This window comes from Opisthocomus hoazin, chromosome 2 (genome assembly GCF_030867145.1).
Source record: "Opisthocomus hoazin isolate bOpiHoa1 chromosome 2, bOpiHoa1.hap1, whole genome shotgun sequence".
NCBI lineage: Eukaryota > Metazoa > Chordata > Aves > Opisthocomiformes > Opisthocomidae > Opisthocomus > Opisthocomus hoazin.
Window position 1 is genome coordinate 34,382,222 of NC_134415.1, and position 24,385 is coordinate 34,406,606.

The following is a 24,385-nucleotide window of genomic DNA, read 5'->3' on the forward strand; positions in this document are numbered from 1 at the left end:
CCAGCGGAATACAGGCACAGTTCTCCATCAAAATCTAAGCAGTAATAATAAAGGGCAAAAGGTCTCCCTTGGAAACCTAAGAAAGTAATTCTCCAGATTCTCTGTCAGATCTTAGTCACTAAGAGACAGCTTTCAGCCTTCAGGGCTTGTCTATATTCTTGTCCATGTATTTGGACAGAAGCTGTTACCAAAGCAACACAGAACACCACCCAAACATCCACACAAATTACTCCTAGTAAACTAAATGTGTACAGCCTCCTTGGGACTTGCGTACAGGCAGGCAAGACAACTTTTTTTCTATGGTGTAAATACAGGACTTTTACAGAGGTAAGGCACTAATAATACTTCCTCTGCCCTACCCAAAATTATTGTCAAGATAGTAAAAAATTAAAAAAAATAGTTACCATCTTTTGCAGGTGCAGTTTTTCCCCTGTTAGCAGCCATAAAGTTGGTTTCAGAAGCACTGTCTTTTTTTGCCATATTTAGGCCTATAAAAAGAATATATACATTCAAATATATACATCCTAACAATGAGCAATAACTTTACAAGACAGTCATGTACAAAATCAGCTCGACAGATTTGCAGATTAGTGGATGCATGGATAAGACTGATAAAACTCTGTAGTTCCTTAGACTCTTGATAAATGCATAAAATAAGACTGCAGAATTGTTTTGATGGATAAGCACAGATGTTAGACCCCTTAACATATTAAAACAGTCCAAACTATCTCGCCAGACAATAAACAAATTGTCTGCAAAATATTACTGTTTATGTTCAAGGAGTTTTACTTAAATCTTTCAAACATCTACATCTATTATATATACAACATGCACTTTTATACTGCTTAAGGTATACTATTCACTAGTGTTAGTTTCACAATTTCTACATTAAAGATTGCACATAACAGTTTTGAGAGATTTGAGACCAAATCTTCGTTCAGTCTACAACTAAGTATGCCAATATGATTTTTAAGAGCCTGACTCCTAGAGCAGCAATATTGTGATATGCATCTGAACTAGTACTGCCACGCAAGTTACAATTTGTGAACAGTCATTTTGCATTTCTGACAATTTCCTACCCTAACTCAATGAAGAACAAGCTTATCTATGATTTATCCCCTCCCTGTCATGAAAGAAAAATCACATCTTTTTTATTTAACTACATGTCTCAGCTTAATTCAGCTACAGGGACTAGCTAGTTTGCAAATGTACTGTATTTTCCAAACTTATGGCTTAACCATTAAGGCATCAGATCAAAAAACTAGTGTTTGTGACAGCACATTTCTCAATCTGATCACAGTAATCCTTTTTCTAAAAATTTGAAAAAGACCTGCTATCATCAATGTGATGGATTATTCAAATCCAGTAGAAACAAATCAAATCTGAAAATCTCTATACAGTATTATATTTTATGTTGCAGCTTACAAGCATACCTACAAAAAGCATATTAATTTTTCTTGGATCATTACAAACCAATGTATTGCAGGAATGATGTTTAAGTGAAAGAAACGTAATCTGGTGATGCAGGTAAACACTGCAAAACAAAGTTCTGCCTCTGCAGCTCTAGCCTCCCACTCCAGCCAGTGAATCAGCCAGCCGTGGCAATTCTAACGGACCTTTCAACGCAAGAACATCTCACAAACAGCAGCTTCCAGATTACTGTTAGCGGATGTAAGCTCTGACAGGCAGATGATGCATAACTCACTCTGATTTTTACCAAAAAATGTTTAGAATTTACAAAGACACAAATGTACTTTATGACAGAGAAGGTGGTTTATGACTAAACTGTCTGGAACACACCATCTGTGACAAAGGAAACAGTCCTTTCCATTATAGTTTAATAAGTTACAAACAGTTCACAACAAACTGAATCAAACATTGAACAATATTTAACAGAAGTAGTCAGCTTGGATCTGCTCCTGAGCAATAGTCCTAACAAATGGATTATTCTGAGAAGCTTTTTATGCAGGATGTCTATTTATAAATAGCTTAAATCTTGTGCTGATTGTAAATACACATAATTAGGGCTTACTTCCTCCTCAATCTACCTAGAGAAGAGTTACATAAATCATCTGAAATGCGGCCAAAATGCATCTCTTCTACCAGCCTGGCACATTGTTCCTACACTCTGCCTATTACTGGTAAAGAGTGGAGTGATTTAGGGTGCTTGAGTAAATTCGGTGAGAATGTATGCATATCTTCCATCCCTTAAGGTGTGCTGCCTTAGTATGTGTGTGAACCTAAACAAGGTTCAAAAGGGAAAAGAAATGCTCCTGTAACGTATTTAATAACATCATTATGTAGCCAGCCAGGCACAAGGCCAGATTATCCCCAGCAGGGAAGGGTTTGTACTCCAAACACCCTGGAACCTAAACAGACAGAAAAGATGCATCATTCTTGCTTCACAAGGAGGGAACTTACACAGAAGTATTAAGTAATTTGAGTGAATTACTAAAAGACTAAGCCAGAGCAAGTGACTGAGCCTGCACCTCCAACCAGCAGACTAAGGCTGTATTACAAGGACATCCTTTCTCTTTCTAATGTGCCTCTGGTTTTACTCAGATAACTTAATTAGTAGCTCAAACACAATCAGTTAAATAGTTCCTTGATCATTTTGCCAGAAAATAAATTAAATTTCTTCAATTCCTATACATAAAGGTGTATGTAGGTAAGTTTCTAGATTTTCACTGATCTCTGTGAGATGTTTCAAGTTACCAAGGAAGATCTTAGTAAACGAAATCACGTTATGTTTAGACATTTAACTCATACCCCAACCAACTGGAAACTACTTTAAAAGGCTCAAGTTGGTGAGCTTTTTTTTTTGTAGAGTATATGAAGACCGCTATTAGCACATCAGATCACTCTAATCGCTAACCAACCACACACAACGTCCTTCCAGTGCTAGCTTAAAGTCTAATGAACTTCGTACAACGAGAACAGGCAGTATCTTACCATCTTCTCATTCCAAGTGACGAACAAATTCCAAACAATTATTTTAATACCAAGATTTACAGGACTAGTGCTAATTCTTGAAGATTAGTATCTCTCTATCCTGTCTCAATACACAAGAAAATACTCACCAGAATTCACTTTGGAAGTTACGCGCGTCACATCTATCTTCTTGGATTTGACCAAAGGTGAAGACCGCATGGAAGAACTTCGTACAGAGCTTTTTTTGCTTATTTTAGAAAGAGGTGCAAAGATGCCTAGAGAGAAAATTGTATATGCCAAAAAAGAACCAGGAGTAACATTAATGTAACAAAACTTTCTGGCTACTATCTCTTACATCGATTAATTTCAGGTTTTTTTCAGCCACAATCATAGCTTACTATGCTGTCAAAGCACTTGTAGGGTAGGAAGGACCAGTTCAAATGGGACAGTGAAACCAAAAGGCTTATCAAGCAAGGTGAACAGAGGAATTCAGGAAGTCAGTGAAACTATCAGTTCGAATCTCCTTTTTGTCCTAATAGTAACATTCAGTCTCCACTGTTACAAAACACAAGACTTCGTGTATCATGACTGTCCATGAAACACCGATTAAAATAATATACATCAAGCTGGAAGTTAGAAAACAACTACAAGTGTGAATGTCTTAAAAAGGAAGGCAAAGCAGGTAAAGAAACATGGCCATTATTCTCACAATGCAAACAAATAGCTTCAGCAATATAATGGAAACCCAGGAAAGATTATTATCTCACACTTTCAAGGAAATAACCAGAAACATCCCGAATTTTGGCGTGGTTGGTTGTTTCAGTGGCTTTGCAAATAACTGCAGCCAAAACACTAGGAACAGTTAAAAGAATCAATGAAACAAACAAACAAAGCATTGCAAAGAAAAGCAACAAAATTCCTTATCTGTATTTATTCTATCTGTATTTATTCTTCCAGAAGGTTTTCCAATCTTCCAATACTTTTTTTAAAATTCAGGGTTTTAAAAAATGTAAGAAAAAATTAAAGGTTATACCACGTTTTGGTGCGCACTTGAAGTACTGGACTTTTCCAACACTTCCATTGTTCTTTCCTTCTGGTTCATCCAGCTCGATGCCAGCCCACTGGCCACTGGCAAATTCCGTTGTGCCACAAAATCTTAATGTACCAACCTAAAGCAAAATGCATCAATGCAGACTGACTTTGTTAAACAAGTATCGCCCACAAGAACATAGTACAGATTATGAAGGAGACAGCAAGTCACCTCCAAGCTTTTGAGCAGAACGGAGAAATAGACACATCATCTCTCTCGATTATTGACATTCCTATCTTTCTATGCCAGGCAATGAATTTTCCAAAACTTCTTAGTCCTTCTGTGTACATTTTGTATTAAACAAAAGCAGCGGTTACTGACAGATCTCGTGACAGAGAAGGATTAGACAGCAAGCACCACTGTAAAACACAACTCCAAGTCAGCAGCGTACAGGTGTATATGCCTAATGAGAAGTTTTACTTTCAGTGTCTTCCACAACAATAGTTCCAGAATCATGGCTAGGTATCTTGCTGAACTGGAGAGCCCACAGAAATACTAGATTAAAAATTATATAAATATACACATATAAGTATACATGTATTTATATATATATTGCAAAGGTTAAAGGGTAAACTTCAGAGCATATTTATTTTTTTAAAGCTTCGTAACTCTTTTATTCCCTCATGATTAAACAAAATTTTAAAAGCCAGCAAATGTTATAACATTTGTTTGCTGTTTCAATATCTACTTATCTGTTCAGAGTCTATACAGTATATCAAGAATATCAAGACAGACCAGTCTTGCTGGTGGACCTCCGCCTCCACAAACATACATTAAAAGCTCACATGCTTCAACCAGTCAGGGGAGGAATACCTAACAGAGATGTAATTAACATTTATTTAAATTCATTTTTACATTTTATTTTTAAATTAGTTTTAGTAAGAAAAACCTTTGATCTTTCAGTTGTTCAGTTTGCATTATCTCATGTGACCTTAATACTATTAGTTCATTTTTTACTATGACTTCACTGTCTAATCCAGCCCTCAGAGAGTAAACAGAAACCATTTTTTTTTCTTCACTATAAAACCTCCCAGCTACTCTTTCTTCATTTTCTGTAAAGAAATAAACATGACTCAGAGCCTGTTCTTCTTTGACTCTTAAGATCTCCTTTAAACTTGATTGTTGTAGGCAGTTACATCACGCTAATCTAGACCCAGACTTTTTAGCTGCCAACTCAGAGATCAAATTCAGCCGGTGGAAGCTTGGCCAAGCAGGCTAACAGATCTCCGCTCTCCAGGCACCAGCCAAAGGGCACTTACGAGCAGAGGGAAAGGACCAGCAGGCACCTTAAGCTGGAGGTGGAGATGGCAAAACTGAGGCACCAATTTTGCACAAGCGCTAGAACTTGTGCAAGCAAGGAACGGAGGACATTTTGGGTATGAGAGATACAGCAGGAACAGGAGAAAAGAGGTTTTTTTCCCCAGCTACTAGTTTCCCTGCACTCACATGTCACTGACTGTCCACTCACACTAACATAACCCAGCACAGCAGGAGCCAGTGAAGCTGGGGGACCCCAAACCACTTACACATAAACACCTGCTCACATGGCTTCCTACCCTGCAAGGCAACTAGAATGACAGGTGCAGTAGGAATCAAGAGAGGAATCCATTCTCCTTCTGGCATCTACTGTGCTTGGCTTTCAAGTTTCATTAAAGCTGTTATGTTAGGAGACTGCAGAAGCAGGAACGAGAACAGGAACACTGCTCGTAAAAACGCGGCTGAGCCAGTGCCCGCGTCCCAGCCTCCATATTCCAGGCATGAGAACTGACCCAAGAGAAGGTTAACAGCTGGGCGCCGTTTTCATCGTCCTGTCCTCACTTCCTGCACACGTGGGTGAGTACCAAGGGGGAGGGGAAGGCAAGGCTGAGATCAACTTCTCCATTCAACAAATGCAGCAAGTGGGTGGGAAGTGATGTGGGAGTAACGCAGAACAGCTCGTCGCACACAAAGAAAGGAAGGGAGGAAAGCAGACATGGAAAAGGAAGACCAAAAAGCACGATCACATCCCCCCCTCCCACCTGCTGTAAAGAGCTTTGGCTTCCTCAAAAAAGCTAGCTGGAAAGGCCTGCTGGCCTCTGGCAGCAGAAAAAAAAGCAGCTTCCAACAGCTTCTTAAAAACCACTGTAATAGCATACTCAATTAAAAAAAAAGTAACCAAACCCAGGAAGCTTCACCCATACACAGTAAGCACATTACGGTACAAACAGTTCTATGGGCATTACTTGGATGAAAGATACACAGGAGCACTAATTTCTTCCCTTTCTTGCTACAAAGCCTCCATCAACTTGCAGTTACATTATCTCCCCGTGCTTTCACTGTGCAATGGCCTTCTGTAAAACTTCCATGAACTTCTTACTGTCTTTAAAGAATAAGTGGCTTCCTGTACAGACTTCAGTTACAATGCCTTCTGCATGGCTAGTGATTCCTTCACTTTTCCTGACCCAATTTCAAGAATGAATGAAAATACAGAATGGAAGCGGCTTTGCACTCTCGGTGCAGTTCATTTCAGAACACTTCAGCTGTGATAATTACAAACCTGAAGTTATACTAGAAAAATTATTAAAGGTAAAGCTACTCAAACACAAAATTTTGCTCACAAATGCCTTCAACATTTACCAGAAAAATACCTGAAATCTTCAAAAGACTTCTAGCACTCTTACATCATTTCAGAGCCCTTGCTATCAGAGCAAATAAAAGGCGTGAATACTAACTGCAATACCAATGTTACATTTTTTTCAATGCATTTTTTAAAATGTGTCCAGCAAGGTAGCTTCTTAAAAGCTATTCACATTTGAGCTGGACCAGTATTAGCTACATTCCTCTACTTCCACAGACCCATCTAACAACCCTGTTGGCACAGCAATGCTTCAAAGATTGCACCAGTGAAATTGGGTTACTAGAGGCTAAGCAGAATTAAAGGTTTCTTTTACCGCCTTCTGGAAACTATCCAGAGAAATTCATAACTGAAAGCTGGGCAACTCCCAAGGTAATCTGGAAATGTTACCATCATTTTGATGTGACACCAAAAATGTTAATGAAAGCTGAGCCATGCTGATGTACTATAGGATACTGTTAAAAATTGTTTACAGATACAAAATGCAGACTATGCCTGTCAAAACAGCTTTTCACAGTAGTGACTTTAACACCTAACTCTTCAGCTCACTACTTTCTGTAACCAGATCACAGAATCACAGAATGGTAGGGGTTGGAAGGGACCTCTGTGGGTCATCTAGTCCAACCCCCCTGCCAAAGCAGGGTCACCTACAGCAGGCTGCAAAGGACCGCGTCCAGGCGGGTCTTGAATATCTCCAGAGAAGGAGACTCCACAACCTCCCTGGGCAGCCTGTTCCAGTGCTCCGTCACCCTCAGAGGGAAGAAGTTCTTCCTCATGTTCAGACGGAACTTCCTGTGCTTCAGTTTGTGCCCATTGCCCCTTGTCCTGTCGCTGGGCACCACTGAAAAAAGTCTGGCCCCATCCTCCTGACACCCACCCTTCAGATATTTATAAGCAGTTATAAGGTCCCCTCTCAGCCTTCTCTTCTTCAGGCTAAACAAGCCCAGCTCCCTCAGCCTTTCCTTGTAAGAGAGATGCTCCAGTCCCCTCACCATCCTCGTAGCCCTTCGCTGCACTCTCTCCAGTAGCTCTTCATCTTTCTTGAACTGGGAAGCCCAGAACTGGACACAGTACTCCAGATAGGGCCTCACTAGAGCAGAGTAGAGGGGCAGAAGAACCTCCCTCGACCTACTGACCACACTCCTCCTAATGCACCCCAGGATCCCATTGGCCTTCTTGGCAACCAGGGCACACTGCTGGCTCATGGTCAACCTGTCGTCCACCAGCACACCCAGGTTCCTCTCCACAGAGCTGCTCTCCAGCAGGTCCACCCCAAGCCTGTACTGGTGCATGGAGTTGTTCCTCCCCAGATTCAGGACCCTGCACTTGCCCATGTTGAACTTCATCAGGTTCCTCTGCGCGCAACTTTCCAGCCTTCTGGTGTATCCACCACTCCTCCCAGTTTGGTGCATCAGCAAACTTGCTGAGTGTACACTCTAACTCTTCATCCAGGTCATTGATGAAGAAGTTAAACAAGACTGGGCCGAGTACTGACCTTACTGCCCTCCAGAGTTCATACCTTCCAGAAAGTGTTTTAGGCCCTCAAAAATTTGATGTATGTCTCCAAAGGAGTAAATAAATTGACTGCCCAGAAATCACGAGGGTAGTAAAAGGTTGCTCATCATACCTTCTGTCCTGCAATAACAACTCGATCTCCCAGTTTCAGGCCAAGCGATAAAAGCATGGCCTTGCCTGTGACATGATCATAGTTTGTAATCATGGCTTTTGAGATGTCACATGAGAGAGGCACTGCATCCAGCAATATCTGCTTGATTTCTTTCGCACTGGCCGCTGCATCTGCCATTTCTAGTGGCATATCTACCGGATCAGGAACCACATCCGCTGGAATCTGCCCTTTGTCATTCTGTAGAAACATAACATAGCCCAGGATTTAATGTTCTGAACAAGTTAAACCTGATCAGGCAAAACCACAGCAGTTTATGAAGTTTTTATCCTCTTCATTAGATATTTCTCTTAGAATATAAACTAGTATAAAAACCCACATTTTCAAATAAGGATGCCAAAACATCCTTGGACATATAAACTAGCATTTACAGTGTCCTCTTTTCAACTGTGCTAAGTTACTTTGAATCTTAAGAACATTGTTAGTACTCAGAACACATGAAAAAAACACCTATCTATGTATCTGCGTATCTGAACACAGATTTCAGAAAGTAAGCAAGAATTCTGGTCTGTACTGCCAATACTGTAAAGTTAACACCTCCCAAAGAATTTATCTTTACCCACTGTATAGTTTAGCCTTTGGTGAGGCTTATTCCAAATGTAAGGTAGAATTTAATACGTTGCATGTATAGAATACACAGTTTTGATGTCTCGCATAAATAAATAAATCTGTTCAGGTTTATTTAGATACAGACTCTTCCATGAGAGGTGAATTAAGGACAGAGTCCTTTCCAAACACTTTCCATTCCCAGAGAGCAGTGACTGTGATTCCCCTCATGTCCCGTGCGATGCCCACCCTAAGCCACAGTTGTTGCAGTACCAGCTCACCTGGAGTTAACTTTAACTCAAGGCCAGTTGGCCAGACAGCAAGTACACCGCTGGGCTGTAGGGCTGCTATAAGCGCAAGTTCTATTTCTTCAGCAAAGGCATTAGTATGGATCTTTTCTGATCTGCTGATTTTCACAAAATTTGTGGAAAAATAAGTATCTCAGTCTTCCAAATTTCTCTCCACTGAGCCTCTGGACTCAGAAATTACTGGAATGACGCAGAGCAAGATTATATCTGCTTTGGTTCCTTAAAAAACAGACTTAAAGCTCCATCTTCCCCAAGCCCCCTATAAATCTTCTTGTCTCAACCCTAGAAAACTACAATCCGTACTCAGCATTTACACTCTGCTGTTCTTATATAAGCAAATTCTACACATGGTCTCTGGTCAGAACTTTATTGCAGGATGGAAGAATTAAACAGCTACCATTCCTTAAAAATCTACAGTCATTCTGTAAGTAAAAGCTCAGCCCCATTCAAGTCACAGTACCTTAAAAACAAGATATAGCTGGGTTAAGGTTGAGCAGGGAGTTTCTTTTGAGATTTTACTTGTCACATTAGTGATCGTTTCGGTCACACCAGTCCTGCAATTCAGCCCACTGGGTGCCCTGCAAATCTTTGCGTCAACTCAAGGTAAGGGGCAGAGAAGAGGCAAGGCGGCAAAAGTGAGCATAGCAGCAGAGGATTGCTTTTCTCAAGGGCAGAGCCACCTTTTGCCAGCTCAGCATGCTTGTGCAGCTACAAAGCAGTATTCCTTCTGACAACAGAGTCTTAAACATACAGCCGCCATAGAATTTGAAACATATACATGCACACTAATCAATGAGACAAAGAAGAAAAGCAGTTTTTAAAGATATCTAGGTTGAATATAATGAAGAACTGTATGAACAATGATGTTCCAAAAGATTTCACACAATCAGTGATACATAAAATAATGACTTTTGAGTACCCTTAAAACAATTATAATTTCTCATTTAAAAAAAAACACTCAAAAAAACATCCACAAAAAAACAAACTCCAAAAAGTCATCAAAACCCAAGATTTGTGGCTAGACACATATAGCAGCACTTCACACTAACTCAGGCATATTCTTTGGTTAGTAAGCAGAGCAGTTAATCTTTCTTCATTATCAGTTACTTATGCTAAGTTTACTGCTAAGCAATACACTGCATTTCTGGAGGTCACAGATTGCACTCCTGTATTTCTGAAAAGATCCACCACTGCCATGACAGCTGTTGCACGACACAAAGGAGTATTAACAAATGAAAGGTCAAGCAACAAACTGAAGAATGTCTTGAAAGCTATTTGAACTAATGAACTAGACTGTGACACAAAAACGCAAACCTCAACACACAAGCATGACAAAGCATACAAAATCATCCACTATGAGGTATAAGTAATCTTTCTGAGGCACTATCACTCCATGTAATGCATTTTTAGCTAACCAAAATCCCGGACAGACTGTTCAGTTTTTCCAGGTACTTTTTTCACCTTCTGGTGAATCTACAACCTAACTCCTTACCCTAAAGGCAGGATTTGCTCCATGTTCCAGTAAACACTTGACAGCTCCTGTACACAGGTTAAATGCAGCAATATGCAAAGCTGTTCCAAAATCAAAATCACTACAGGTGGCATCCACATCTGCAATTAAACATCACATGTGAGATATGTAAGTCTGTTACGTGAACATTTCACCCTACAGATTCCTTGAGAGGACATTCATCTGTACAACATTTATACAGACACACCATTATTTATGTACTAAATGCAGACAAGAAGTAATTCTACATGGAATATCAACCTTGTCTGCATCTGTTTATTCATACCACGAACCAAGCTGGAAGATGAGCATTTACTTCCATTGATTTTATAATACTGATGACTTAACTGCAAAACTGTTGCTATTCAGGATGCCCAATCTACTGTGCTAAGATTAACAAGGTAGTAACTTTTGGTTTGCATGTAAATTAAATGTTTCAGAAATATATTTTATTGCTTCTAGGTATCAAAAGTTAAAATTAGATGCATCTTCAACCAGTTGTTTTCCTTTGTGAGCAGGTAGTGGGGTAAGGGAAAAACTGATTATACCTCTGCTTTACATTGATTTAATTACCAATGGCCAAGAACGAAGTAAGAGCTAGTGATTTTTACAATTTCTTTGTTTTCAAAGAATTGCACTCCAAAGGGTCTTTCACTGATAGTTTCGAAAATGGAGCGCTGCATCTGACTAGAAGAGAGTTAGCATAATGTGTGTTTCCATCAATTGTTCCCAATATATCTTTCAGTCTGCTATGAAGTTATTACTGTTCTAGAAGATTGGAGTTTTAATGTCTATTTAGGCTTTCGCTCTGCTCCTAAACTATACAAGAGAGATGTCAGCTTGAGTCAATTACGTATACGACTGTTAATTAAAAATGCCAGTTGATTTAATACGCAAACCAAAAGCCAACAAGTATTAGCAATAATGTTTCCATTTGAAATACTGGTGAGCAACACAAAAGTTTCCACCTCAGGGCTGTACAGTCTCCTAATATTGTCCAGTATCAGTCTCTGTCCCACAAACCACTAGCCCTTCTCATAATGTGACAAACAAAGTATATGCCAACGGTATCAACATCCTTACATAGTTATACTAAATCAGTATTTTGGGGGCACATAAAACATCAACATACATCGAAGATACATAAATATATATGTATGTATATAGATGTCAACTTTACACATACTAATGAAGATTGAAGAGTCAGTGTTCTGAAGAACATTTTATAAAGATCAAAGACACCAAATTTGGGACCAAATTTTAAACAGTTTTACAATTGCAGTAATATGAACACAAACTTAGCTATTTTAAATTTAATTGGCACACATGTGAAGAAGATTGCATTCACATGATTCAGATGATGTCAGCTACGTATGCACATGTACCTTTTACATATCAAATGTCAAAAGACCATTACCAGTCTAAAACTGAGTAGAAGCTGTGTAGTTGTACTTCCACGTATATTAAAATTCCATGTTTAATAAGGCTACCAAGTAAGTATTTTTGGCAAACATAGGAACCAATTGGCAGAAATATGGATCAGTTACGTCAGCTAATGAGTCAGCAACAGCTGCACGTAGTCCTCTTTTTTTAAAAGTAACTGATGTGTAGATTTATTTTTTTTTTAATTAGACGAATGTGACTTCCTCAGACTTGCAAGCTTCATGCCTGGAGTTTTTAAACACTGTCTTCTTACAGCTTTTCTCTAGATCTAAGTTGGCAGAGTACAGGTGACAAACACACACATATGTATATCAAATGTTGCCCAGTAGCCACCCCCAAACTATCTAGTGGAAATTAATATGCAGCAACAGTCTATCATTAGCATCCCATGCAGGTTACAGTCATTGTCTAATGGCATCACACAATATTTCTAGTTCTTAAGACTTTAGCAATTTTCATATATAAAATCTCTAAAAATCTAAGATCAAACTGGCGCTTAGTTCTAACAACTGAGGAGTAAATCTGTATACAGAATTTAACTGCAGAGCGTCAGAAAGGAAATAGTTTAGCAGTAAACCAAAAGGAAACGTCTGTGGTACTGGCTGTTTCACAATGGGCGTCTCAGAGTCAGTACACCACTGTCTTGACAAGTTATTTATCTGTTAACAACCATTTTTAGTCCAGTTCAGTATTGATCCATCCAAGGCATATTTGCCTTCTACACACATCCTCCCCTCTCTGCAAACTGCCTGATCAAGTATGGAGCTAAGATTATTGTTTCTATTAATTCAGACCATCCATTGTTTTATACATTTTCCAAGACAAAAAAAAATGATCTGCTTATCCAAGAGTGGCCAGCTGCCAAGGCATTTATCCAGAGTGGTTTCCTTGGAAATCCAAGCAAATTCCCACAACTTCTGTAGGCACTGCATTGGAGGAGATGATTACAGCAAATGCAGACGAGGTCTGGAAGAAGACCTAATCTGCTGATGCAAATTATGGAGACTGGTCTATTTACGTGTGATCTGGACTTAACTACTGTGCAGCCTTACTTTGTCTTTTGTTACCAACCTACATTTGTTACCTCTTAAGCATGTCACACCAAGAACAGCGCTGTTTAACAATTACCTCCATGACGATTCAAGGTGTGGTAAGCAAGCATTGTGTACTCCAGAAACCTACCAGCTTCTCAGAATTTTGAGAGAGAGTCTTTAGCTACAACTAGGTCAAAAAGGGCATTAATCATTTTGCAAAATGGCACAATCAGAAGGATATTCAGTAGAACAAGTGAACACTTGTACAATTTCACTATTAAAATTGCTTACTGGTTTTGATATCCTGACCAAATTAGGAACAAATGGTTCTGGTTCAGAACCATTTCTGTATTTCCATTTGCATTAGCATAAATAGGGCTCCAATTACCAATCCTTCATATTATGATTCCAAAAGGTATTATCTATTTATACCAAACACTAAAGTCAAACTGTTCCTTACACATGACCTTCTAGCTAGCCAAGAAGTGGGGAAAATGAGCATGTCAAAGTTGCTTCAGTCACTACTTCACCACATGACATTGCCAAATCCCCACTTCTCCTTTACCCTTCTCCCAGTCTTTCAAACAGACTTCTCAACATTTCAGGAATCCTAAAAACCCTAGGAATTTACCAGAATAGTTACCTCTTTGGTTTTCTGCACACATTCTCTTAGTCTTCAACAACTTCAAATCAACCTGTTTGCTTTTCATTCTATTAGATACTTCCCTACCATCTTGTACAAAGCTCAGGTTTAAAAACCAGCAATGGAATGAGTGCATTAAACCACAAAAAAATAGGTTAAAAGAAAAATGAATCAGTTAGTCTAAAAGAACAAGAAATTAGAAATTAGTTAGTTATAATGGATAAACAAACCCCACACTTCAAGACAACTGCACACCAGCTTAGGGTCAACAGAGTAACAAAATACAGACCATTACATGAAACAAAAATAACAATGCCTACCTTTTGGTTTTGCATGTTTCAAAATAACACCAATAAGCTCTGGAACATCAAAGTAGGCGGCATAATGCAAGGCATTCATATTTGTCCAGCGGCTGCGTAAACTGCTATCAGCACCCAAATCAATAAGCTGCATTGCAAATTTTACAGCGGTTTCAACATCACCTGCAAGGTAAATGTTGTAAAATACGCATTAGAGATTTAGTTGACCTCAGAAAACCTTCATGCACTTATGTGTAACACATAATGTATGTTAAACCCTTCAAGCTCACAGCAGAACAACTACTATGCCTTTCTTTTTAGGATTAGGATGCAGAAATCTTTGCCTTTTAATCACAAAGGGCTGAAACCTGTACTATAGTATATAACAACACTACCTGTTTATCTCTAATACCTCGCTGTAAATAATCTGTCACCCATCAAAACCAGAGATATCAGTATCTGACAGCAGAAAAAAAATATTACACACCACAATGCTGATGTTTACATTAAAAGATCTGCTGACACTAGAAAAGCTAACCTATGCCAGACCTCACTCAGAAGCTTAGTTCAAACTCTGAGTAGAACTGGGTTCAGGTCAACAAAAATGCAGCACAACACAGAAAAGCCAATAGGGGTGTTCAAACAGAGTTAAATATGCTCTTATTTCAAGTACTTACGATCATAATAATGCAAACAAAGATTATTGTTTTCTTCTGACACAGTAAGGGTGAAGAAAGGAAAAAAAGAAAAACAACACACAACACAAACAGCCCGTCACCTAAACATTCTAGTTTCACTGATGGATGTAAGAAAACTGTGGATAGCTTAGCTTGCAGTTTGTATCTCATCCTGAAACAGCCTTTGCTACATTAAACATATGTTTAAGCTGGTACTACTGTTTGCCATACCTATACCAGTAACTCAACTTCCTCCAAATTGCACTACAGATCTCTATCTTCCTTTCTGATGGTCACTAAAAGAGCCAAAACCAAGCACTAAAAAAAAAAAAAAGAAAATATCTACTATAAGGAAACATTCTGTAATAGTTTGTGGGATTACCCTTTGTGCATTAATTAGGTTTTTACATCGGTAATGATGTTTCTTTACTCACCAATACCATGAGCCCCTGATTTGCAAGTGTAATGCAAGAGAGTCATATCAGTCAGTCCATCTCTGTCATTCACACTGCAGCCCCTTTTAATGATCTAACAGGCAAGTGGAAAACAAGCACATTTTAGCTCTGGCATATCTCTGACATCAGTATTTTTTAGTAAGTTACTTCCGATTTATTGACTCCTGGATTAATTTCAGTGGTTAATAACAAAGAAGCCTGCAACTGCAGAACTGAGCGACATGTACAAATGAAATAAACAGTATTATATGAATACCATTAACCTTCATTGTTTACAGATTTTAAAGCTTCTTTCTATTATTACTTTTAACATGCATTTGACATGCTGAAAAGTTCACTGCTTAACTGAACAACAGGAAAATGACATTATTTATGAAGTCTCTCCCCTTGGTCTTTGATCTCTCAACCATCCCCCACTCCCTCCCCACAAAAAGCCCCCCCAGTTACACTATGGAAGGAAGAATCTTTACTATACCTCCCCACCTGTCTAGAAAAGCCTGTAATCCAGAAGAAGAAAAATAGGAAAGTAGGATGGAATTACTAGAAACAAGGTGTCTTCTGAGAGCAGCCTATTGCAGGCTGCAAAGAGATTTCAGTTCCTAACTCATTTTGTGCCTTGGAAACATTGCCCTTAAGATCAGGCTTCACTGTAACTACATATATTGGAGTTTACGATTACTGCTAAGCAGGAAAAACTCCAAGATGAAGGGTCTCTAAACAATTGTTTAGAGAAAAAACATTGTTTCTACCATGTAACCAAATGTACTGAATTTTTAACCATCATCTTTCCCTTCCAAATGAAAGCTGACAAGATGTGGAATACAAGGCATTGATCAGTACTACTTATTAAAAGGCAGAAACTGTATCTGTGTTCATGATTAGTTCTGCTTGCGAATGAACTGGGTTTATTCATTGTCAACATAGTCTTTCTTTAACATTGAAAGCATCCAAGGATCTTCATTTATACCTCACCTCATTCCCAATAATATCAATATTCTGCTGGACCTGTGGAACCCACTGCCTTAAGATAGCAAACAATTCAGAAACTGATGTTTTGGGGTTGAAAAGTATTTCTTGGCATGCTGCATCATTGGGATCGAAGAAGGAAAACTCTGTTAAAAAAAGGAAACATTAGGTACAATTGTAAGTTTTAACACCCATCTAGTTTTTCAAACTCAAAGGCAAAGAATAGCAGAGAGACTTACTTCACTACTAATCACACTGGAAAATCAGAATGTTGAATTAATTTACAAATTTTCTTTAACAACTGATCTATTTTTCCTTTAATACTAAGCTCTTGCTTATACTTCTGAAAAAGCTTTGAATCAGCAACCAATACAATGGCACTGCAAGACTGATTTTAATTTTAGGCAAGGACTAACAGAGATGTGCAGTCATTATGCTAACAAGGGTTTACTCTTGCTTCCAGCTAGCCAAAGACTGCTGATTCTAAGCTGTTCCCAAGCACAAACAAGCCTCTTGATGTCTCTGATTAAATGAGTACTTGATTTCTCTATATGCTGCAAAACATGTCTTTTCCTTCTTCTTCCATCACAATTTACATAAAACATACCAAAATACAAACACATGCACAAATCAGGAAGGCATTCTATGGCCTCCATTATTTTCAGATATTTCATGAACGTAGCAGTCCCAGTTGATGGCAGCTGCAGGGAACAAACATCTTTAAAAATTAAGCCACCAAACCGAGATCAGAAAAAAGATACATATTTTCAGATTTTAAGCCTCATGTTGCTTCAGGCAACTCAAAGTCTAGGGGAAATACCACCTTATTATTAAAGTATGATACTTCATGTTACTTACAGGTGTATGTGTGTGCATGTATATACACATATTCTATCTTAAATTTGTGGAATTTCTTCCAGCTCTGGAAAATTATATGAAATAATCTGAACAGCAATGGCTATTAGGAGAAGGAATGGAAGCAGAACCTACTGTCATGAGGAAATGACTGAACCATGCAAAACACTGACCTTTTACCCCCGCTACAGCTACCAGAGAGTTGCCTTTTAAAAATGTTTCCAATAAATGTGCAATGTCAGCTTGCAGCAGTCGCAGGTACAAATCTCTCAGAACGGACATACAGCTTAAGTAAAACACAGCGTCAGCCATCTGGCTGCATGACACGGTATAAACTACCTCTGGATGAATCATCATAACCTTTCCTCAAAAAGAGCATGCCACCACTCTAGACTGGATTAACAGATAAAAGCACATACGGAGCTCGCGTCCTGGCTATCTAGAGACCCTCTAACTGTATTGCCTTGATTCAAGGAGAATGAAAACGGACAACTTCACTGATATTTAGCATGAATTTTTATTTGCCCCTAGCATATAAAAACAAAAGCAAAACCCTTCTCTCCCAGCACTACACAAGGTGTGCTTCTTACCTACACCCCATGCAGTGGCACAGACCTCCTGATTTATCTACTAATACTTCACTTCCACAGAAACCACAGTTGATCTATCACTGAAAGCTATGAAGTAAATCGACAACTAGCCAACAAGATTAATGTACTTACACAACATCTATGATTCTTTCTTTACCAAGATCATTTCCAGCTATGAACCTGAACCTAATTATACACCAGAAATGAACTCTAATAGACTGTTACAATCAGCATGCTAGGGTAAAAACCTGAGAATATATTACATACTAATAACAACCATCATGAAGTGCTTAGCAGGTGATCAGCTGTAGTGTTTGCAAACCAAAACAATGTTACAGAAAATCTGTTAAAAAGTTTCATGAAAGGATGACAACAGCATCTGGCTACTTTAAAACATTACTTTCTCCACCTCTGTCTTTCCTATGCATTGTTTACAGTGCTCAACTGTATTAAGGAAAAATAAATGCACTTAATGTAATGACCAAGAATCTTTGTCTGCTGTGGTTTAATCTTCTTTACCCAGATTCAGTAATATTACTGTTACACAGGTGACAGCGACCTCCTATAAAAGGAATTTTTCTTATTCAATGAGTAGGAATAGACCGAGTAGTACAGATAGTAGTGGCATTGTAGTGTTACTAGAAGATATCACAACAGACCAACGTTTAAAGAAGGACAAATGCAAAATTTTTCTAAGGGATAAGAAAGCAGAATGGAATAAATCACAGCAGTACTTACAGGAGAACAGGCCAGACAAGTTATGACAACAGGGCTAAACCATGTCAAGACATGTGTTCATGCACTAAAACGTATCGTATGGAACTGTTAAACTTCCAACCTGTGCTAACTCATCGAATGGGTCTCAAGATTGCTGAGTCTGTGTCAGAGACAGAACATTACATATATTTACCTTTCCTGAATACAGTTGATTACAGTAATCAATGCATGGGAAAAACAGAGGTGGAGCCATAATTTTTAAGGTATACAGATGTTATTAATATCTTCTGCAATATTCAAAGGCATTATATTTGTAGCTATCTATGAAGATCCTTACTTACGGTGACATTTTAATATTACATATCCTGCTTAAAACACTATTATAATTCAAACATGTGAAGACATTATTTTGAAAGCTGAACACTGATGCTTGCTGTAATTTTCTAACACTCATTTCACAGTCCTTATCACCACAAATCTCCACATCCCCAACAGAAATATCCCCTATATTCTACAGTTTACATACTGAAAGCACAGGAAAAGTGTAACCCTGGAGGTTTTCAATGGGACGTAGATGCTTAACTACATTCAATTACTGCAGTTTTATATCTCAACTCAGTATCCAGTTCTACACTGAGATTTTAAAAACTACAAACATCTGACCGCACACACACAGAAGAAACACCAAGAAGGAAAAAATATTATAATTTAAAACATACACAATAAGAAAAATAGAAAAAGCATGGGTCTTCATCTTTCATTTCCTTTAAAAAATAATAGAGAATTCATTTAACAAGCAGTAAACTTTTTCTGGAAAGAAGGAATAAATTAAGGGTTGATAGCATTTCTTAAAATTTATTATTCAAATTTATTCTCTGCTAATCACAAATTCACCTTCTGTTAAAAGTACATACCACAGTCCGAAGGCATTGGTGCTGCAGCAACAGAAAAAGTAACAGATGTTTCAGAGTTTGGGAATAAGAACTGTTCTCTTTCAATGAGGGAATCTCCTTCTAGGGAAGGTTCTGGGAGATCCTCTATGGTCATCTTCTAGAAAGCCACCTCAGGAGGAAAAAAATTAATAAATAACATCATTACAAATACTTTGGATTCGTTCTATCATAGTAAGATACAAGGTGCAATAAGACTAAAATCTTTCCTTTTGGCACACATAAACTATTACTATCATTACATTCTTACAAACTAATAAAGCCAATTAGTAAAAACTAGTGGAGTATGGTGTCAAGGATATCCAACTTCTAGTTTTGACATCATCACTAAACTTGCATGCTATTAATGGAAAACATATTTCTCTCCAGTTTTCCACTTGAGCAGTAATGAAAATAACAATGCTATAATTAGCAACCACACGGTAACGATGAATGGATTAGTGTGTTTTACAGCTTTATGAAAAAGCGAAGCATTAAGCACCTGTCCTCATACTCTGCATGCATATTCCTTTCCTTCATCATGAGCAAGAACATGCTACCAGCTACCGGCTTCTCCTCTTTCAAAATTCTCAACACTTTAAATCTTCCCACACAAAGCTGTAGACAATTCATCAACGAGTGATTCACTCCTGGACTCATGATTCCATACCAGCTCCCTTCCCAGCTTCTCCCCTTACGGTTTAAAATAGCATACTTACCCCAGTGTTGTAACCTCCACCACAGTGCTGTTTCCAGTCAACTCTTCAGGCTGCACAGCAACCTAGGAGAGAGAAGAAAGATTAAATGGCCATACAGACTAATGGTGACATTTTCGAACAACCAGGTCAAGTTACATCCTAGTTACGGTTCACACGCTACGGTTCACAGGAGAGATGGCTACCACTTGTAAGACATCTATTTGGGCAAATTCAGTAGCAAATAATGAAAAACATTATTCTTAACAGAAACAGGCATTATTGTGGTATTGGAGATGACATCTCACAGTTGAAAAACTGAAATTCTGCATCTTGAATTTTCATGGTTAAATACTCAGGGTAAAAGCAGCACTTCTACTAAACAACCTAAATTTTTATTCTGCCAATTGCTACGCAGCGCTCTTTACTCAGGAATGTGTCTAGCCAGTTTGCTTGACAGAAGGAATTTGTGGAGCTTCAAGGCATGTTTGCGTTTTTTTCACATTTCATCTATACACATGAGTAAACAGGAAAAATAAAAAAGTACTCTGTTTTTGACAGTTATTTTGGATTTTGTACCTTACACACTACAAGCTATGTGAACAGATTTATTCTAATATTTCCCCAGATAAATTTGTCACACTATTTGGGAACCTTACATAATCTACACTCTAACGTAAAAGGCGTTTTAGCAGGGGATTACAGATGCTAATTTTGAAGTAAAAAAATGAAAATCTCCTCTTCTTGCACACAATGCACAGTTCACCCTGTCCTCAACTTGGAAAAGAGGTCCACATGAAAAATGCTCATTTTTCTCCAACTACTTTATTTCTTCAGTCTTACACCGCTGTACAAATGCATGTGCTGGCACAAAGGGAAGATCAAGGAGGCCACTGGGAAGGACTGGGCTATTTCTTCCCACAGCATTGTCAAATTGCATTGGCTTACGGATTCTTAGATTCAACAAGGCCAAAAAATATCACTAATTATTTTTATTATTATTTCCATCCAGTGAGGAAAAGTTAAGAGTTTACATTTTGAATGGCTTTACAGTCATCATAAACACGACAGCAACGCATTTCTTGCATGAATGACTACAAAGTCTCTTAAGCTGCAAATCACCAATTAAATCTCTTTTGTGGAGCAACAGTGAAATAAATTTGCTACCATCTGACATTGGTTCAGAGGCTATCGCAAAATAAAACAAAACAAAGTTTTGCAAAACCCATGAATCCACAACAGTTTTTCACAGGTAGCATATCAGACACACTCACAAAATGCAAAGGAACAAGTAATATGCGTAAGTATAGTAGAGACGATAGCTGAACCTGCCAAGTCAGAAAAAGACAGGAAAAGAACTACAAGCTTTTTGCACAGTGCTGCCAGTACAACACTGAGGAAACAAAAGAAAAACAAGGAAAAGCAGCCAGACCTGAGTGAGCAGATGGTAACAGGAAGAGGTGAGATTTGTAAAGCACGATGACAAAAGCTACTGGAACTAGAAATCAACAGACACATTTGAAAACTAACACAAAAAAGACCGTTTATTGTACACAGAAAATCAGACTGAACAGAACAAAATCTGTGTGTTTGCAAGTATCCAGGGCATCTTTAGCTCTGAGGGGCCAGAGGGGAGACTACAATCTGCCACATGAGTGAAAAGAATTCAGCACACAGACTGCCAAAGCAAAGCAGGCAGGGAAAGAACCTGCGCTGTTGGTCAGGTGACATGAAGACCCCAGTGCTACAATGCATGCACTCACCCAACTCTACATAAAGAATGGCTTCACATGTTTACACCAGTGCCAACACCCCCTGACCTAAGCATGCACATCCTCACAACGTGGGATTTTAATTTGGATCTTGAAACATATTACCATATCATGACACAGTACTGAAACACGCAACGCCAAGGCAACAACACGTTCTGCACCCATGACTACCTCCAGAGACTGCTAGCTCAGGTCTAAGAACATCAAAATCAGTTAACGTCACACATGCATACCTGGAAAGGCAAAAGGAAAGCAAAAGGTTGAAAACTACTTCAAAGAAAGGGAAAAGACAAACAGACATTGTCCTCATAACGACTTCTGTTCTGAGCAAAAACACAGCTGCCTGAGGTATTAATAATGTCCAAGACATACAGACTCAGGTAGGAAGTCCTGGTGAAACGAAATCGAAGGTCTTCCAGAAGAGCAATCATTTCCCTACATTATTAAGATGAGTTTAGACAGACAGACAGATAGAAACGGTTAGAGAAATTCAATGAAGGACAGGATTTTCCCATTCACAGCATTGCCAAACTACCACTAAGCGTAGTTTAGCACAGCCCAGAGTATTGTACTTACTATTTGCCAGCCATATGTTCTTCTAACAGAACTCAATCTGAAAACGAAAAATAGAAATATCATTGGAGAAAAAAACTCGGAAAACTTGAAGGAATCATCAGATGCATATGCGCTTATGTTGACAAGATTAAAGAGCAACTACAGGTTTCCTAATATCCACGCATTATAAAGAAGTGCATGGTACATCTCCATACTGGGGGGGGGGGGGGGGGGGAAGTTGTATAATACAGGATTCAACGTTTTCACATACTCCAGATATTGTAATTTGCAATTTGTGTTAAAGCACACATACAAAGTTCTCCTGCAAGTACTCTAAAAAACCTGCAAACGCTAAAGCACTTCAAGTGATGAAATACACCACTTGTGCTAGGGCTTTGACAGCAGAACTTGTCACAATGTGATGCTATTTTTGACAATAACCATGGACGACTACTTGTCGTGTACTTACATGTGCTCAAGAAGAAAAATTAAGCTCAGGGAACGAGACTCTGGCACATGCACCATCTGCTTGCGCCGTAAAATTCACAGCTCGAGTGGCAGCGGCGTTACGTGCCTACCGGCACACTCGGGGCCGGTTCTTAAGCGGGGCCCTCCTGCCACCCGGCCCTGCGCTGCGAGAAGCTGCAGCTTTAAGAGAATTCGGGTTTCAGCCCTGCCCGGGTCGGGTCTGCTCGGTCAAAGCTTCCCGCGCCGCGTCCCCCCGCAGACAGCCCGCTACCGCCCATCAGAGCGAAGACCCGGCAGCCACGGGGGGTTCCCCGCCGCCTCAGCGGGCTGTGGGACGCGGCAACACCTCACCGGGCCGCGCCCGTGCCCGCCCCCGCCGCGCTGCTCCCGCCCTGCCCGACGCACCCCCGGCCCGTCGGGCGGCCCCACGGCCCCGTCAGCGTGCCCGCGGCGGGGTGGGGGGGGCGGATCGGGGGGCGGATCGGGGGCCAGGGCCGGCCGCGGCCCGCCCGCTGCGCCGGCCCCCGCACCGAGGGAGAGCCGAAGGAGAGCCGAGGGGGGCCGCCGGCCCCCGTCCCGCTCCCCTGCGGCAGCTGCGGGGAGGCCGCTGCCCCCGCCGAGCCCTACCTGCTCTCCGCGGGGAGCGAGGGGCGCGGCAGACCGCTCCCCAGGCCTCCCGAGCCCGCCCGCAGCTGAGGGAGCCGCGCGAGGTCCCGGTCCCGCGCCCGCCCCGCCCCTCCACACCCACCGGCCTATCGGCGGCCAGCACCGCCCTCCTCGCCCCGCCCCGCTCCCCTGGAGGGCGGGGCCGGTGGCAGTCCTGTCAGGCGGTGGCGGGGCCGGGGTGAGGTGGGCCTTGGCGCTGCCGGTCGGGCTGGGCATTTCCTCAGGGAAAACGCGCAGGTTCCCCCCCCGGGAAGCGTTCGCAAGCGCACCCCCCCCGCCCAAACACGGGGCGGAGGTGCTGGTTCGCCCGTGGTGGCCGCTGCCCCTGCCCGTGGCACCGCGGCAGCGACGGCCCCGAGCAGCGCTCAGCAGCCGAGTCAAGGGAGAGCTGAAGGCCGGAAAGCGGCGGTGGGAGGCCTGGCCGGGAGGCGCAGCTGCGTAGAGGGACTCGGTTAAGGTCACACATAATCAGTCACTGGTGGATTTGAGCACAGGACTCCGAGATCTGGACCTCCCGGTTGTTTCAGGAACCAGCTGGAGGAAGGAAAGTAGCAACTTTCAAGAAGGCTTTCCCAGGGGATGCTCATCCAGCGCTGTCAGCCCAGTAAGGGTCTAAATCCAAAGACTGGTAGTCTCTGAGAAATCCATGGTAAACCCATTTTCACCTGGCTTGAGCCCAGGCTGCTTGGGGGAATTTGACCTGGATAAAAATTCAGACAAGTCCTGCTATATTTTTATGCTCAATGTGGGTCACTATTAAGTAAAGATAAGTGGCATTTATAATCAGGTTTTTGTTGTTGTTTTTCCAGTGGTAGTATTAATTGCAGGGGAAGAGGCAGGACAAATAATGGGAGTGACAAGTGGAAATTACCTCAGGTGAAGTGCTGGAAGAGTGAAGAGCTGTAAGTGCTCTCAGCTCCCAGAGAACATGGAGCTGC

The 24,385-nt window shown here is 40.4% G+C and overlaps 1 protein-coding gene across 3 annotated transcripts in view; it reads right to left on the bottom strand.

Annotated features, from left to right (window-relative positions):
- CLIP4 (CAP-Gly domain containing linker protein family member 4) overlaps nucleotides 1-23,497 on the bottom strand; it is a 36,160-nt gene extending 12,663 nt beyond the window's left edge. Inside the window, exons 1-12 of one of the 3 annotated variants that reach the window (XM_075413142.1) lie at nucleotides 23,409-23,497; nucleotides 22,335-22,371; nucleotides 20,011-20,072; nucleotides 19,277-19,412; nucleotides 16,207-16,346; nucleotides 15,214-15,307; nucleotides 14,124-14,285; nucleotides 10,666-10,784; nucleotides 8,263-8,499; nucleotides 3,965-4,100; nucleotides 3,081-3,206; nucleotides 405-488 (exon numbers count right to left, since the gene is read on the bottom strand). In XM_075413142.1, coding sequence (XP_075269257.1) covers nucleotides 405-488; nucleotides 3,081-3,206; nucleotides 3,965-4,100; nucleotides 8,263-8,499; nucleotides 10,666-10,784; nucleotides 14,124-14,285; nucleotides 15,214-15,307; nucleotides 16,207-16,346; nucleotides 19,277-19,409 — 1,231 coding nt within the window. In that variant the 5' untranslated portion in view covers nucleotides 19,410-19,412; nucleotides 20,011-20,072; nucleotides 22,335-22,371; nucleotides 23,409-23,497. Of the gene's footprint in view, nucleotides 1-404; nucleotides 489-3,080; nucleotides 3,207-3,964; nucleotides 4,101-8,262; nucleotides 8,500-10,665; nucleotides 10,785-14,123; nucleotides 14,286-15,213; nucleotides 15,308-16,206; nucleotides 16,347-19,276; nucleotides 19,425-20,010; nucleotides 20,073-22,334; nucleotides 22,372-23,408 lie in introns of all 3 variants that reach the window. The other 2 variants (XM_075413143.1, XM_075413141.1) reach the window with 2 other exon arrangements.
- Nucleotides 23,498-24,385: the final 888 nt, after the last annotated feature.